The 18,080-nt window shown below is 35.2% G+C and overlaps 1 protein-coding gene across 2 annotated transcripts in view; it reads left to right on the forward strand.

The window, feature by feature from the left end:
* The window catches only part of PPIP5K2 (diphosphoinositol pentakisphosphate kinase 2), a 38,920-nt gene extending 28,166 nt beyond the window's left edge, over positions 1-10,754 (forward strand). Inside the window, exons 24-29 of one of the 2 annotated variants that reach the window (XM_009574588.1) lie at positions 1,098-1,167; positions 3,204-3,323; positions 4,213-4,275; positions 8,146-8,277; positions 9,847-9,975; positions 10,631-10,754. In XM_009574588.1, the coding sequence (XP_009572883.1) occupies positions 1,098-1,167; positions 3,204-3,323; positions 4,213-4,275; positions 8,146-8,277; positions 9,847-9,975; positions 10,631-10,734 (618 nt within the window). In that variant the 3' untranslated portion in view covers positions 10,735-10,754. The remainder of the gene's footprint in view (positions 1-1,097; positions 1,168-3,203; positions 3,324-4,212; positions 4,276-8,145; positions 8,278-9,846; positions 9,976-10,630) is intronic. The other variant, XM_009574587.1, reaches the window with a different exon arrangement.
* Positions 10,755-18,080: the final 7,326 nt, after the last annotated feature.

Here is an 18,080-nt window from a genome sequence, read left to right on the forward strand (position 1 = left end):
ATGTTTGGGGGAAAAAGAGCAAGTGCATGTTTTTCCACTGAATGTGTTACATGTTTTCCTAAAAAATTTGGTTTCTTTATAGGAATTGCAAATGTTACCACTGTAAAAAAGACTTAGTCTACTGCCTAATGAAACAGATTTCTGCTTTGGTTTAGTTGTCCTTTAAGACTTTAAAAACAGCATTGCTTAATTTGGTGGTAGGTAAATTGAAAAACTTTTTAAAAATAATTGCAACCAATACCATTTAAAATAATTTATTTGGTACTTCATATTGCTATTCAAAACTTGTTTTGCATATATCATATTTTCAGTGGCCTGGTATTAACTATTGCAGGGAACAAACTCTAGCACTAATAATTCTCGCCTTCTGTATCCGGAGGTATCTGAAACTCCCAACACAGTACATCATCCATTGACTTGTACAATATTTTGAAGATTTTTCTAAATATTGGGGGGGGAAAGGCAGGAAAAAAGGAAAAGTACATTTTTTTGAAGTACCAATGAAGATCTAAAGTTTGTTTAGTATGTCGAGATATTGTTCACATGTATGACAATGGATGGTGTTCTGTTAACCATATCCTTATTCTTTGAAAATTTTCATAATTTCTTTTTATTGTGGAAAATTCTAAAACTATTTACATAGGAAAAGTTTATATCAGTAAAGGCTGTGAGCATCTGAAGATTACACTGATTGAGCCCGTGCATGGATCAGTGATTGTATGGTGTCCTCAATAGCTTGTCTGTCTTTCCTTCCCTCCCCTCCTTTTTTCAATACAGGCGCAGTTTAGGAGAGTGCATTTGGTAAAATGAAATAAAATGTCTCAAATGTCTGTTCTCATATCTGTCTTGGTCTGTGTCCTGTCTCATTCTGAATGCTTGCTTTGCACCACTTCATTGCAAGGAACTCATATGTGAAATGGACTCCCTTCAGAAGGGGATATTGCATGATCTTTCATGTTTCCTTTACATATTTTTACTAACACTTATCATACAGCTTATTAACACTTGTCTGTCTGAAACAGGCTGCTGTATCAAGTTAAATGGACGTTTCATGCTGCTGTTCTACTTTCCCTTATTTTTCTGTTTTTTATATCCAGGTCCTGTCAGAAAGCAATAGTAACTTACGAACACCGAGAACTATTCTGGAACAAAAGCAGAGTGGTCTAGGTATGTGCCTACAATTGAAATTTTGTTTGATGTTAGCAGCTTTTCATCTGCCCATTGTTCTGTACAGTTGTACATTCTTTGAATAGCTTTTATGTTAACAGGACCCAGTAGTACTTATTATCAATAATATATTGTCTGCTTATGAACCGGACGATCTTTCTGCAGCAAAACTTTTTAAATAAATCATAACTGAAAAGAGCAAATTGTTTGAGACTGTTCACACTACTGACTCTGTACTGCTCGCAACAGGTACACAGGATTATTTTTAACATAAAGTAGATTTTTAAGATAATGTAGATCATGACTGAGTTTTTGCAAGAATCTTTTGGATTGAAATGGCCTGCACTGGAAACTGTTAAAACACTTTTCTTGAAAATTAACGTTTCCTAAGGTGGGCAATTGATGGAATTGAAGGTGTTTTTCCAAGGGGAAGGGAATGGAGAACAAACCTTAAGTTTCTTGGTAATATCAGGGGTTTTGCATACATTCCCTCTCCTAAAATCAATTTCTTCCTTTCAGCATTAGAATGAATCATGCTATAATTCAATGAGATGTTTCAAATTCTTTTAATTCAAGTGGTGCTTTTCTGTTGCTTCTTTGAAACAGGCATACATATGACTGATATGCAAAAATACAAAATCTTGCACTCCTGTAAATCAATATTGCATTTTTTTCTGTGTGTCTTTTCATGGGAAAAATTAAGTGTAGAAAATGCATAAGCTATATGCATAAACTTAAAAGTAGCTTTTCCTTTCTTTGTAAAGATCGGTATTTTTTGTGTGTCTAATATTTCTGTGATACTTTTCTCCCTATTATATTTTTCCCTTAGTAAAATGCATACATCAGGTGCTCTTGTTTATCAAAGTCATGTTTTTTATTGTGTGCTTGCTAGTTAAACAACTTTCCTTTTGCCAATGTGTGACACAATATGGCTTGTGGAAGTTGATGTATTTCTGTGCATAGATTAAGGTATTAGATTTGGTGTGAAAGGCTTTTGCCACAGACCAGGCACCAGTTTATATTGGTCACATGTGCTAGTAATGTTTCCCCTCACTGGGTCATTAAAAGTAATGAAAGGAAGTATAACTGGATAGATAGTTGGTTTTCAAAAAAAATCTGCTGCTACTTATCTAAAATGTAAAAGATAAGTTCTTAGTGAAGAACCACTTCTCCTTTCAACTCGTAGTAAAAACTAACGGAAAAAAATTGCAACTTTTTTTTTTTACATTTTGTTCATTGTTGTATGTAAATTTCAATTTTTATGGTTGATGATTATAAAAGTTATTTTTATATTTCTGTCTGTGGCTTTCAGTGATTTGTTAAAACTCCCATCCTAGTGGCAGGAATGTATGAGTTATAACAAAAGTACTCTCACTTGCATGGAGATGTACAAAAGTCTTCTCAGGAAAGAAAGTCAAGCTAAACTTGGTGGAACTTTTAGGTATTTTCAATTTGTAACATTGTCAGTGACAGTAGCTGAAATACAAATAGAGTATTTCCACTTTGGTTAACATTTTGTTGGGGTTAGAAAGGAAATATTTCCATATTAAGTCTGTGGAAATGCGCAAGTACTTCATTGCAGCCTGTCATCTCAAAGGTTGATTTGGATGAAAGCAATGAGCAGTATTTTTCTACTTTATATTTGTTTCAGAACTGCAGGTTTTAAAACACACAACTTTCACATCATCATCATCTTGGTTTTGTTTTGTTGTTTTGGTTATGTTTACATTGATGCTAACTGGTAACTTTTCTTTACCAAAAGTGAAAACAGGACAAGAACTCACTTTGTTAAAGCCAATCCTCTCTTTGCACGTATAGCAGAGGGTGCTGTGTCATGAGTAGAAGCACAATAAATTATGATAGTTTCAGCCTACAAGTACCACTCTGACATTACAAGCATATTGTGAACCTGTCCAAGGCACTGCCAAAAGCTGCCTTTTGTGTGGTAAGAGCCATGTGCTTGCATGCTGCATGCATCCCCAATGTGAATGGACGAACACCTGGTTGTTGTATGTATTTTCTCTAACTCCCATCAGGGTCTCACTGTGCGGGCCTGTTTAGCACCTCAGTGCTCGGGGGTTCTTCAAGTGCACCTAACCTACAGGATTATGCTCGTACTCATCGTAAAAAGCTGACTTCTTCTGGCTTCATAGATGGTATGTGCACACTCTCGCACATGCACGCACAAACCCATGTGCCACATTAAACTTCTAAAGATAAGTTCTAGGTTACTGATTTCAATGGAATCCTAGAATCCTTTGCCTTAGTATTAATTGTGTGAGTTTCTATTGCTTCTTTATTGCCCGTAGCTTGCTTACGTTAACTTAATAGCACAGTTAATTCTTGTTTCTGTCTTGAATTGAACACTAGCTCACAGACTTGTAATATGTGCCAGGAGATTTCAGCAAGTGCATTTTTAAAGTAAACTAAAATTTTGGTTTTGAAATTCTTTTCTGATTTTAAACCTTGGGTTTTATCATTACTTATTGATCTTGAAATGAAATAAATTACTTCGAGCATATACAAGAAATGAAAGAAATAATAAACTAATAAATACTGACGGTGAAAATTTTAGGATTCCTGACCTTTTTTTTCGTGGGGTTTGGATTACAAAGGAGCAGGAGATTTTTAGTTTTGGATAATCTGGGGTAGAGAAGAAACTCTCTCACTAGATTTCAGAATGTAAAAATGCCAAAGCACACCTTTATAACTCTGAGGTGAAACAGTATTCATGCTGTTTTCCCCCCAATTCACTACTCAGTGTTCGACTCTAACCTGATATAACCTTGTATGCCAGAATCACCAGCTCATTCTGCTTGTTTTCATACACTTCATTGTACATCTTGTAGTTACCAACAATCCAAATTTTCTTCTTTTTAACCTCTATTTAGATTTTAGCCCTTTTCCTTGGTCCCTTCTGCATGCCACTCAGTTCTAATACCTTCTCATCTTTTCTTTTTTTCTTTCTTCTTCTTTTCCTTTTTTAAAATGTCCCTCTTTTGGTAGCTGTTACAAATTTCAGGTACCTGTTTTTCTCTTTCTCAGACACCACACGCGGTTCTGCTGTTAAAAGGTTTTCTATCTCATTTGCTCGACACCCAACCAATGGTACGTTTTGCTTTTATTTTAAAAACAAAAACGAAAACAAAAGGTTCCTTGCTTCATCCCTTTTATTTTTATTTCAAATATGGGGTGTACAATATCATCCAGCCGTCTGTCGTTCCTAACTTCAAGCACAACTCCAAATATATTTGTAATCATTAGATATCCTAAACCCCTTCTTTACCATTCATTAGTATAAATACAACATCAAAATTCATTCCTTAGAAAAATCCTTGAAAAAATTGAAGTGCTACTGTTAATCATGATCTCTGTAATAAATTATTCTTCCCAATTTCTTGTGTGATCAGACTGTATGGTACAAGATAAAAACAGAATTAAATCTGATCTTTATTGATACACTTCTTGATAGCTGCTGCTTCTTCTTTGTCTTTCTCCTGCTGAGATGTTTCCCTGAGCCTCCTGATTCTAGAATAAATCACTGAATTGACAACTGGAGTTTATGACTATCTTCTTGAAGTGATGCTAAATTAAAAAAATAAAAAGCTTTGGTTCCATTCCTATGCTGTATTTGTCATCGGAGAAAAATTTATTGTACCTTATACTTCTTTGTTCATCAGATGTGCAAATTACCTAAATATTGCACTAAAAATCACAGCAAGAGAGCTGCCTGTTGCTTACATTGACCTCTTGAGCTTCCAAAAGTGAGAGTTAACTTGTCTTCAGTCTACCATAGTTACAAAAAAGTCTGGTTTAACACACAGGACAGAGGTATGTCTTTCTCTTCCTCAGCAAAATATTTCGTGCCTACCTTTCTACATGATTAAACAGGCCCAAAATGTATCCTGTTCATGAAAACCAGACTCGGTCTTCAGCATCCACCAGATCTTAATGTAGCTTTTCCAGATTTCTTAATTGCAGTTTTAAAATGTGCATGACTGCTGGCTGAGTACAGTGATGGTGATATTATTGAAACTGCAGTGGAAAACATCAGCATTTTCATGTTAGATTCAAAATGTTTTTGCTTAGAAACAAGGTTAAAAAAAAAAGACTGAGTTTTTGTTTGGCTTTGCTGAGAAGCAAAGTAGTCCTTTATTATATTCATTTGGAATCCGTAGTGACTTTTTGCACTGCAGTGCTTCTTGAAGGGAAATTGCTATAGGAAGGCTGAATTAATACCATTAAAACTGTGTTTGATCTAAAAGGCCAATTCTAGTGTCCTATTTCAAATAGGAAAGTTAGAAGTCCATTTTTTGTCTTTAGACTCAAACCAAGTATTTCCAAAACATACAAGGTCAGAAAGTAAAAACTGCATTTGAGCATCAGTGTCTAATAATATGATTACTTTCTATTCCATTTAGCACTATCTTTTTGTGACTGCATTCTTTAAAAAAGGATCGAAATTGCTTTTAATGAATGCATTGATTGTTCTGATTCATTTAATACAGCAGTTTTACCACACATCTTTTGCAAGATTAATGCATGATCTATGAGCTCCTATGAAACTTAAGTATATTGCAGGTTTCCAAGGGTTTTCTACTAACATAAGAACATATTGATGTTGTTTTGTCTGTCCTCTGGACTATCATTTTGATTCTCCTTGTCCCTTTCACTCTGTTTTTTTCTTATTTTTATGTTGTTATCACACCCTCTTAACTCATTTCAGACTACCCCCCCATTTTTAGTTCAAGGAACATGGTGAAAAAAGTATCTTCTCACAGTGCTTTACCTTATTTTCTGGGCCTCTGTGCAGAACACCCACACCTCTTTAGGTGCTGGTCCATTTCCTCTGTGGAATTTCTAGGCTCCAGTGGTATGTCTCTATAGCTTTTAAATGTAAGCAGAGTGGCTTTTTGAGATGCTGCGTTAACCCTTTCATTGTCTTGCCTTTTGATGGGGACAGTGCTTTAAGAATAAATATGGCCAAAACTCAAAGGCTGTTAGTTTTGCAGGAAATTACTTTTTTAAAGGGATACTGTCAGGCTGCTTCATCATTAAAATTTAAATTTATTTCTCATAACATCATAAAATATTTATCATAAAATATTCAAATAAAACACTGCAGATAGATTTCCAGGGTATCTTTTAAGTCATATCCCTTAGATGCAAAGATACTGCAACAACATGCTGGGATATGGCTGTCTGATAGCAGAATTGTCAAAACTGAACAAAAATCTGTGGAAGGGAAATTCCTGAAAGATGATGACTTTTTTTATTTTCATTTTTTAAACGGCATGGATGTATTTTGAAATTTCTTTCTGGTTTTCTGTAACACTGCACTATAACAGTAAGAGTTATTAAAACGTTAACCTGACATTGTCCCACTATGCTTTTTGCAAAATTAAAAAAATAAATTCTTATTCAAGTAATAGTGACTTTTTTTGTCAGGGTGAAGAGATAAATATTCTATTTTACTGTAATGCAAAGAAAGGGTTTGCGCTTTGCATGCATGCATACTTATTTAGGATATTAATATGTATGCCAAATATGTAAGTGCTTACACTGAAGCTTAGCTACTGCTTTTATAGAAAAAGAGAAATTAAGTATGTGGTGGTATTTCTTTTGTACATGAAAACCAAGCTTCCATGAAATGCAACATTTTATTTGTAATATAAGTGAAGCTGACATAAGTACACTTCAGTTGATTGTATATTTGAAGCGACTGTTCCTCAAATTTGAGTATGGCCAAGGCGGATCCAAATGTAAATAGACATTTGGGGGTTGAAATTTTGTTGAGTTACTTCTCTATGCAAAGCACTAAGGGGGGAGTGAATGGGGAACACAGGATATCACAGGAATACTGATGCTTATTATTTTAGGGGAAGGAACAGCTCACAGTCATAATCCTATCTCTTAATAAATGTACCTTGAACTGAAATTCTAAACATTATTTCATTCACTATTGTTTCTTCATTTAAATATCTTAAAAGAAATGTAGCAACTGTAAATTTACAATATTGAATTGCAAAGTTGTAATGTTATAGCTGTATGTTAAAAACACTAATGGACATATTTTCCTCTTCTGAAATGCAATTGGATGAAGAGCTGTTCATTGAGTTATCAAACTTGCATCACTTCAGAGAACTGCAATTTTTTTTTTGCCAAGACGTTTAAATGATTTTTAGTATGTTAGTAATATGGATATACATGGTTGGTGTATGATCAATACTAATGTAGAAAAGCAAAGTCCAATAAATTTTTAGATTTTGGGTTGCTATACTTACCTGTTCTAATATATGAAACTTCTAGTCTTTTAAGTACTGTTTTTAAATGCATAAAGGTAGGTGTAAATCTGTCTTATAAAGTTAAAACATGTAACCTCAAGGTACAAAACTGCTAACAGTGGTTTTCCTTTGATATTTAAGGCAACAGTTTGTTTTCACAGAATACTGAAGATGGTAGAACGTGAATTCTGCAAATCTGTTTCTTGGAAGTTGTAGCATTTTTAGGTCTTGTCTGCTAACAGTTGACAACATAGCTATCCTATTTTACTTCATGAGCGAGTTATCAATTTAGTATTGTGCCAGTGCCAGGTATGAGAATGAATAGGAGAAATACTACCATATCCTGACTTTTTTTTTTTTGTGATTTACTAAGTTTTTCTTAGAGGAAAGTCATCTTTCACGAACTGATTTGGGAGTACAGCACAGTTGTAATGTTTGAAGACCACTTTATGTGTACATGGGATTTGTAACCCATGGTATGTTAAATGGTACCTTTAGTTTAGCACATCCTGGAAATCTGCACATCTTGTTCCAAATTCTTTAATATTTAGCATCCACGATTTCAAGAGTAGTATGTCTGCATGTGCTGATTTAAAATAAGTACGTCTTATCATGGTTTAATACTTGCCCGTGCAATAGCTTAAATCCTGTCTTATGTTTGGAAATCTCTTTTTTTTTATTATTTTTCTTTCAGGTTTTGAACTATATTCCATGGTGCCTTCTATTTGCCCTTTGGAAACTCTACACAACTCCTTGTCTCTGAAGCAGGTGGATGAATTTCTTGCATCTGTTGCTGCTCCATCAAGGGAAAATCTACAGGAGACAGGTACTGATTTTAGTTTGTAATTATGTTCATTTTAAATTGTTAAATATTGTGTAGTTAATCTTTCTGGTATTTTACAGCTAACAAGTAAACTAAGAATAGTGCTTTTAAAAAATGAAATATGTACATAAACCATAATTTTAATTTTTGCAGTATCCTTTTGCAGTATGGACACTGTAATAATTCATTGAAGTGATGTCTCTGTTTACTGGGGTAGTAAATTAAGCATTTAATGAAGTCGTAATTGGTTTATTTCCTCACATTAAGAACTTCTCTGTACTGTCCACACTGTCAGCTGAATTACAAGGAATGCTTTTTAAATGAGCATGGAGTATTTCCAGCTTTATACTGTACTGTTGTACTGGCAGTAACCTCAGCAGAGTAGTGTTGCCTTTTACAAGCCTTTTACATCTTAAAACTGTGTTACTTCCTCTTTCTTTCAATATTACTTGGGGTTTCTCCTGTGAAGTGTCTTGCAGTTACTTAGTTTTTTAGTAGTTTGTGCTGTATGTTTAATGTTTAAGTGTTCTTGAAATGAAATGCAAACTGAGTTCTATCCATCTGCATGTCTCTGGGAAGATGACTTCTCATTGTGATTCTACTGCTGTGTCTTTGGAAAGAGTTTCAGTTAGGTCAGATTTACCACATATTGGGATGCTTGTAATTCATGTGTCAAGTGATTGAAAATTGTTCTTCTTGAGGAAATGCCTAAAGACTCATGCTTTGATCAGAAAATTTGTACTTGCTAGTACTCATACAAAGGTTACCTAGATGTTAGGATTTTTCCTTTTTTACTGTTATTTTAGTTTTATACCATTTAGATTTTAATCAGAGCTAATTTGATAGGGTAGGCCGCCTATATCTGAGAAGGAAGATAAGCAATTTAAGACAACTGATGTTACTGAAAAAGAACACAGGGAGGCTTACAGGTATTTCAAAGTTCTCAGCTATTTAAAATGCTTTGTTACACTGGTTAGGAAGTTCGTGTCTCTTCAAAATCATATCAGAATTCAGAACTACAGAGGATGAAAAAATATTTTAAAAACCTATCATACTTCTGTGGTGGTTTGGTTTTCACCTTTCTACAAAGGAGTGGTTGGAAATTAGACCTGACACATTGGGGCCATAGGTGCTTTGTTCTCCTTCTGCTTTCCTATAACATTTGGAAGTTGTCTAGAGCATAATCTATTGTATGCACTTTTCATAGGTGTTGTGGACTAAATGCCTATTGCAGTGCAATCTTCATAACCTATGAGAAGTAGCACTAGTGCTTTTGCCAGTCTTCTGGCAAGGCAGCTGTTCCTGAAATTTGGCTTAGCTGCCTAAGCAGCATGAAGTTATTGTGTCACTTTCTGAGGTAAAAGGGAGATTTTTAGATTTGTCTTTCATGCTTTGATGTTTTGACACTAGAGTCAAAAATCGGTAGCTGAGCTGCAGGTTGTGTAACTGTGGCATCTATACTGTTGGACAGATACACAGTTCTGTGGCTACTATTTTTGACGTTTTGCTCAGGTGAGAGTATTTTTATTATTAGTTATGTGTATCTTTTTTTTTTTTCCCCCCTCATTTCAGCTTCTTCAGCTTACATGATTCCACTGTCAGGAAGAAAAATTTCTTTAAATACATATACCCCTGCAAAAATTCAACCAACACCACTTGAAACTTTGCCTGAAAGGCTAGCAACAGAGAAACCAACCTTATGTAAGTAACTTCTGTCAGAGGCAGAATGGCTAACTTCATTACATTATTTCCAGCAGTAGGATCTTTCTTATATATTACATAAATTCTTAGGGCAGCTATTTTTTAACATTCCCTGTGTATGATATAAGTGGGATCATTTTACGGGTCAGCAAGAACTCAATAGTTTTAGCAGTAAAACTGTGCTAATAGTTACTTTCTCTTATTCTATGAAGTGTTTGAAAGAATTTCTATGGCCTGAAAATTCATGGCATTTTGGTTTGTGTTGAAGTATGGCAGTATTTCCAGCTATCTCAAAGTAAGACAAGCAAAGGAAATTTATTTATTTAAATCGCAGAATTTCTAAGATGTTTTCTAAACATCTGCCATAGAGCTCCATGACTAGGTTCTGACTGAAGCTGCCAATAACATGATGATGCATTTAATCAGTAGTATATTCAGTCTGAACTGTTGGCCAGCTACACTGTCTGCTTTTGGATAGTTGTGCTGTTTTGAGGGCCTCTAGAACAAAATCCCGTTTCATTTCTGATCTCATTAATGTAGCTTTCTGTGTGTTTCTGTGGTAGGTAACTTGCATTTTTCTTGCTTTTGATGCTTTTTAGCATGGATATTCTTAAGGGTAAAACCTAATACTTTTTTTTTTTCTTTATCTGTACAGCTACCCCTGGATCTTCTGTTTGTGTATCTAATGTTAAGCTATCTCTTGAAGAGGCCTCACTAGATGTAGAACTTAGTGGTGAAACTCTTTCTGAGAAGAAATGAAGTTGATCAGACAAAACTGGAAGCAACATCTTAAACAATTTTTAATGTGCGTTCAACTAAATTACTGAGCTTTCAAAAGCCATTCGTGTCTGCAGTTCATAGTGCACTTAAGAATCTTTAGTTTATATATGGTTAACTAGTGTGCACACAACATATTTAGGTCAAAGGTCTTTTTTCTAAAACATTTCAGGAAATATATTTATTTATCAGTTTGATGAACTGCACACCTTTAATGGAAAAGCTGCACATGAACCTTTTCAGTGTCTTCAAATATTTACTGTAAACTTGTACAAAAAGAAAATACCAATGCAGTGGTATGTGTTACAGTGGCTCTGCTGATGTCACTGTAATGAAGGCAGTCTGTTGTCATTATAAACTTCTATTTTCAGGAGTTTATAATCTCCCTGTGAATTTCTTTTGTGGGCTGAAATGTAACACATCTTGGCTAGAAGCTTTTTATTAATTTAAATACATTTCCAAAGAGATCTCTTTTGCCTGGTTTTGAAGATAAGCAGATGTTTTCTGCATTTGAATTATTTTATATCATATATGCTGCAATAATTAGGCATGATGGAGTGAGTTAATGTATTGTCACTTTTGACTGTTCTTATTTTTATTCTGTGTTTACATCAGACCTGTAACATTCAGATACACCTTCTCTTTTGTTGTTTAGTATACAAGCTTGTATACGGGTACCTGTATATCATCCAGCGGATAAAACTGTCTTTTATATGTTTTTATCAAAAACTTCTTTTGTTTACTAAAAAGACAGTTTTATTTGCTTTGCCATATGTTTCTACAAAAAGGTGATATTAAAAAACAGGTTTTATAAAAAGAGAAATGGTTACAGCTGGTCTGCTAGTAAGTGTATCCTAAAAATTGTAAATATTCCATCTATGCTTTATTATCATCCCTTCAGAGTAGAGAGAGACTGTGGTCTACCAGAACTCAGTGCTTACTGTTGCAAAATACTCAGGATTCATCATGGCCTGGGAATTTTCATACCTCTCTCCTTCCAATCTAGGTGGTTGACAACAGCTCTCATAAAAAAAAAACATTAAAGATTTTATAAGAGCTGTGAGAAGCATTAGTAAGTCAGTGGAACTTCGAGTTATTGGGTTATATAGAGTAATCATCCAGTCTTGGCAGTTCTTGTGATTTTATGTGTGTCATGAAAAATTATTGAATGATTATAATTATCCCAAGTGTATGAAAATATTGTCCACTTTTGTAAGTTCAAGTGGCTGATTATTAATAACTGACTTCATAAACTGCAAGTTAGATAATTCCTTTCACATTTAAGTTGCAGAAGACATAGCTTCCAAGTAATACTTTTAAGTAGGGCTCTTACTCATGTCCAGAGCCAGTGCAACTATAATTACATTCACTTTGCCACAGGGTCTGTTTCCAGTGTTTACCACACCACACTTCAGCAGACTAATTCTAAAAATGCTGGTTAAATACCAAAAATATGAAGGGTTTCACAGCTATATACTTAAAACATTTCATTTTCTGTAGTGTAATTGTGTTATTAACAGTGTTGGTCTTGCACACAACTGAATGTACACTTGTTTACCATTTAAAAAAAAAATACTGTTAAAATTTAAGTATGCGTATCATTCCAGTCAACCAAAGCTGTGGCATAAGTTTTTTTTATGTGCTCCTAAATAAAACAAGGTCGCTGGCAACTTCTCTCCGTTTTGTTTTCTTTTAAGAGCATATGTGGAGTACAGTGAGTAGTTGATTCAGTAGTCTCGGTGGAAAAAAAATTTACAAATAAGCCATTATTATACAAATAAGCCAAAATTTCTCTTGGCGGTGAAGAACATGACTTACAAGAAGTGAGGGTTTATCATTTTTTACTGAAATCAATCCTCAAAAAGGTAAACGGTAGTCACACATTCTGCAGTGCTTCCTCATGTTCCAGAATGGTAACATTAAATACAGAACTACTGTGAGTGCTCTTCTATTTCCTATTACTACTCTGGCAGTAAGGCAGAACATGGACTGTACTGAGCTGATTTGAACCTACTTTTAGTCCAATTTCTTTATGCACTTGGACTCTCTTTCACATTAAACTTTTTGAACTGTACATCCTATTCCAACAAGAATAAGTTCACAGAAAATCAGTGATTGAATGACTTAACTCCCACAATACTACCACCCTGAAATGTAGTTTAACTAAGCATTAAGCATTTCCTTCAAAAATGAAGCATCATTACCGCACAGAGCAAAACACAAAAATGTTTGTAAAGACTCCTAAAATTATTTTTAAATCTTGTTTTATCTGTTCTATGTTTGTTATAATAAAGACATAAATTTGAGTTCTCTATCTAATTATACTAGCAAGTAAAATTTGTTAAGAGAAAGCAGATGTGCTTTCATAGTTCAATTTTGTACGAATCCATATGAACAAGCCTAGGGAGTTATACATACAAAAAACAATGATCGTACACTGATCAATAGCATCAAAACCAGCGGACTTCAAAGGAAATGGCAAAAGAGATGTAACAAAGACTTTTAATAACGATTTCAATGCAATAAACTATCCAAGTGGCAGAATGTAGAGATTTAACACTGTTTTCTGTCATCTAACACAGATGGAAGCATAATGTTCCTTTATTTTTCCTGTATTTTTTCTTTATCAGTTTACAGCAATTATGTTGTTGACAGACCCGTAAGTAACTTGCTAAAGAAAAACCTGCAAAAACGTTTCCAAAAAGTCAGTTCTGGAAAAACTGGTAGAAGAAAAGAAGGGTACTTTCTAGTAGTTGGTTGGTTGTTTTATTTTTCTTTTTAAACAATGGTTTTAATTTTGCTTGGTTTTGTGGAGAGGACAAATGTCATTGAGTATTTTCAAATACTACTTTCTTGTCTCCCTCACTTAGCCCTTAAAAACAACCATCTTCTGCTCTGAAATATAAAAACTGGTGTAATAACAAAGCAGTCCAGAGTCTATTACCGTGGAAAACATGCCGAATAAAAAAATAAACCAAACATCTTATCTATAAAGAAATAAAACTCTAGACCACATACGGCTCCATCAGCTTTCTAACTATTCATTTTTAAAGGTAACAGTCCCGTGGCCTAAGCAAATACAGTTCCATTGAGAATAGCAAAGACTCAGTATTCCAGCTCTGAAGTTCTCTGCAAAATAGCTAGCTGGAGGTCTGGCTCAGTCTTCAAAGGATGTGCAGTTCTGTCTCTGATCCCTATTTCTTCTTTCAATGAACAAGTTGAAGTGTGACACAATATGAGAGCCCTGCAAATCATCTGTGCTTTGGAGACAAATTCTATTTGCAGTTCACACTGTAGAAAAATCTTGGAGAGATCCGAGTGTGTGTGAGTGGCATCAAATGTGGGCCTTTGAGGAGGATGGTGCACAAAACACAGAGAATATCCGTATCACAACAGAGGTAGAAGCTAGTATGGGAAAGACCTTACAAGAAGTTTTTGCATTGATACAAAACCAGTTCTAACTTGTACTTGCTTAAGAAAAAGAAAAAAGAATGGATGAAAAACGGTTTGTCACCATGCCGCATAATGTATGAACGTAGTATGCAGAAATAGACTTCTAGTCCAGACTTCTAAGAATTATAAATTTTCATGTGATCTGCTACTAAGGGAAGAATCAGCTTTCTGAAATAACACTGAACATGACTAGAAATCATTTTTTGTCTTCCTAGAGATCAGTGTATATTTTTCTATCAGAAAGTTTCTGGAAAAGAGGAATTTCTATGTAGCAATTACGATGTCTAGTCGTGTATTCCCTTTCAAAGGGAGTTAGTCTAATATGGTGATAATTGCTCTGATCTAAACAGGATTATGTGCTTGACAGGTTCTAGTGAGAACTTTTTTGGTTTTCATCAAGGGATAAATAAGAAGTCCAGGAAAGGAAATTCTCATATTTTACATGGGTATCTCAAGATTAGCCTGAAAGGGAGTTATATTAGGCTATTTTTGCCTGGATATATCTTTTATCCAATGTGTTTTTTAGAAATCCACTTTTTGTGCAACATTCTTGATCTATATAATCTGATGTCCAAGTAGAATGGAAATACCATCAAAGCCATTTTTTGATGCACCACACTTAGAGAGCTCCATTCTGTTCAGTAAAACCAAGAAAAGTCACCAACACGGTAAAACAAGGTAATTGGATGATGCGCGTTTTGTACCAGATCAAGAATTTTCCTAATATAATTGCAGTATCTTTGCTTCCAAAAAAGCCTATTTGGTCTGGGTGCACGTCTCACTAAATCTCCTGTTCTAATACATCTCTCCAGAAGAGGGAATAACTGCTCCTTTCATAAGATTATTATTATTTATTGTATACTAATGTAAATACTAAAACTCTTGTGAATCTCTTAAAATCTGAGTATAGGTCCATTTGGACCTCCTGTCTTATTCATCTTCAGATTCTTGATAACTTTTTAATTCCTCTTTTGGGTGAGGGCTGCGAATATATTTAGACTTAAAACATCGCTTCTAAAGCCTCCATAAATTATTTTAAATAATTACTCTGGGAAATATTTTGAACTATTTATGAATCTTAACGAAGAGTCTATAGTCATTTTTAAAGAGGACTTGCACAGGAAATCTAGGGTTCAAACTACTGACGTCTGCAAAGGAGAAAATCAAACCAAAAGAATTCAAAAGACTGAAATGACATTGTATTTGAAATAGAATCAAAAAAAGGAAAAACTTGAAGATTCTTGCCTTTTCTAGGCTAAATATTAGTTATGAACAAGTAAACACTGACTCAGACTGCGTGCAGTTCTGGGCCCCACAACTTAAGAAGGATGTGAAAGTCCTTGAATGCATCCAGAGGAGGGTAACAAAGCTGGTGGAAGGGCTGGAAGGCATGTCCTGTGAGGAGCGGCTGAGGACTCTGGGTTTGTCTAGTTTGGAGAAAAGGAGGCTGAGGGGCGACCTCATTGCTCTCTGCAGCTTCCTGAGGAGGGGAAGTGGAGAGGGAGGTGCTGATCTCTTCTCCCTGGGCTCCAGTGACAGGACGTCTGGGAATGGCTCAAAGCTGCGTCCATCAGGGGAGGTTCAGACTTGACGTTAAGAAGCATTTCTTTACTGACAGCGTGGTCAGACACTGGGACAGGCTTCCTAAAGAGCTGGTCAATGCCCCATGCCTGCCAGTGTTTCAGAGGCATTTGGACAATGCCCTTAATAACATGCCTTAACTTTTGGTCAGCCCTGAATTGGTCAGGCAGTTGGACTAGATGGTCGTTGTATGTCCCTTCTAACCGAAATAGTCTATTCTATTCTATTCTATTCTACTCTAAACCATTATTAATTCCCATACATTTTTACTTCAACATATGCTATGCATTCAGTCACAAACAATAAGGTTAAACAAGGATTATAGGAACACAGAATAACTCAGGCGGGAAAGGGCCTCGGGAGGTCTCTAGTCCAACCTCTTGCTCAAATCAAGGTCATCTGTAGACCAGACCAGGTCACCTAGGACTTCATCCAGTTTGGGCTTGAAAACCTTGAAGGAAGGAGACTGCACCACCTCTGGGAGCAACCTGGTCCAATCATGAACATGTCTTCATTACTTCTTTTGCTTATTTAATAGATTTACATTTTGGTTTTGACAAGCTTACTTAGGTTCACTTACCAGATCTAGAACAACGTTAGCAAGTACCTTCTGTCGCCTTCTCCTATACATGTGCACACTAAATGCATCATTTGCCTAAGACTGGTCCAAAACTTCACTTCCCTTTCCCAGTAACTTTTAAATCTTAAAGTGTAGGACAGAGTGCATCTTTTCATGCGCCTTGGTTCTATTTATTGCTTCGAGATGGTCTGAATCAGAGTTGGTACTAACCGAACATCTGCAAAGCACACAAAGCTCTAAAAGCACCACCTTTTTCACATTCTTTCCTGTGCTTACCTCCTCCATCTGGACACAAATTCAGCCTTGCTTAAGTAGCCTGAATTCCTACTGAAATCAGCTTAATTAGGCAAAAAGTGAATTTGGGCCAAGAAGTAAATCAAGGGACACTTTTTGCACTCACTTAGCCAAATAGCCTTTTAAGATATGCTAAAAAATTACTAAGCTTTTGGGTTTGTTGCAAAAGTTGCTAAATTGTATGAAAATAGATAATATTTCTCTTTTTTTTTGTCTTTTAATATAAAAATATTCCGGTTTTAATGATTTTTCTCAGTGTAAAAGTTATGCTACTATTTCAGCCATACCCTGCTCAGATTTGTTTTTCTCTTCCCTCTTCCCCCACGCCCCCCAAATAAATACTTTGTATTTTATCCTGAATATGATCATGGATTTCCAGCAAAATCCAACTTTTCAGAATAATGGCTGCAATCCTTAATAAGGGAAAAGAAACTGAATATTTAATAAAAAATATTTGTCTCATTAGGCTTTGGAATGAAATCCACGTGCACAAAAATAAAGAATTAAACACACTGAGTAAATATTCTTTCAATTGCTCAGCTTTCAGCCCTTGTGATTTAGTAACTTCATTAATGCTCAAATCACCATAGCAGTTTCCAATGTACAAGCCTGGAATATATAAAAGCAAGGAAAAAAAGTCTTTTGATAAAAGCGCTCTCAGGGTAATAAATAAGGAAGCACTTACAGAGAAGAAATGGAGCCCTTTTTCTGTGTGTTTTACCTTTAATATTACGTTTCCTTTTTTAAATTGAGTTACATTGTCATTCGAATTGACAGCCATTGATGCAGGAACCTGCTGATGAGCACAGCCACCATAAGATGTAGGGTACTTCATGTTCTGGTCAGGGCGACGATGCAGAGAAAATGGTCTGTAATGGTCTGTGTTTCTCTCTATGTTGAAGCAGCACCAAAAAGTGTTAACCAGATCTTAAGTGGGGAAAACAAAGCCCAAGCACTTCAAAGTATCTTGCTCTGCATGTAAAATCTTGGATGACTTTAAGAGCACTGCAAAAGAATAGTGCAATACAGTAGTCAGTCTTGAGAAAATCTTAATAACATTGCTGGTGCATGGAAAATGCAGAACTTTGAAAATTATGGGGGTTTAGGAAGACCTAGGTTTATTTTCAAATATTTGGTGTGCAGTATGGATGCTATCTTTGGGAGAAGTGAAATTTCAGGATCTGCCTTTCTTTTGGTACCTAGAAATTTAAAAGACAATTTTACACTACACTAATTCTGTCAGTGCGATAAATGTTATTAAATATCACAGTTTATTAAATGTTAAAATACCTGATTTGTGGTGTGAAAACCGCTAATCCGTAAAGCATGTTTTACTTTAAACAGTTACTTAGCTAGAACACCCCCAAGCATCTGTTATCTCCTGAAGTCATTCACCACTGCTGCCTGCCCCCCATCAACC

Source organism: Fulmarus glacialis, unplaced genomic scaffold (assembly GCF_000690835.1).
Source record: "Fulmarus glacialis isolate BGI_N327 unplaced genomic scaffold, ASM69083v1 scaffold563, whole genome shotgun sequence".
Taxonomy (NCBI): domain Eukaryota; kingdom Metazoa; phylum Chordata; class Aves; order Procellariiformes; family Procellariidae; genus Fulmarus; species Fulmarus glacialis.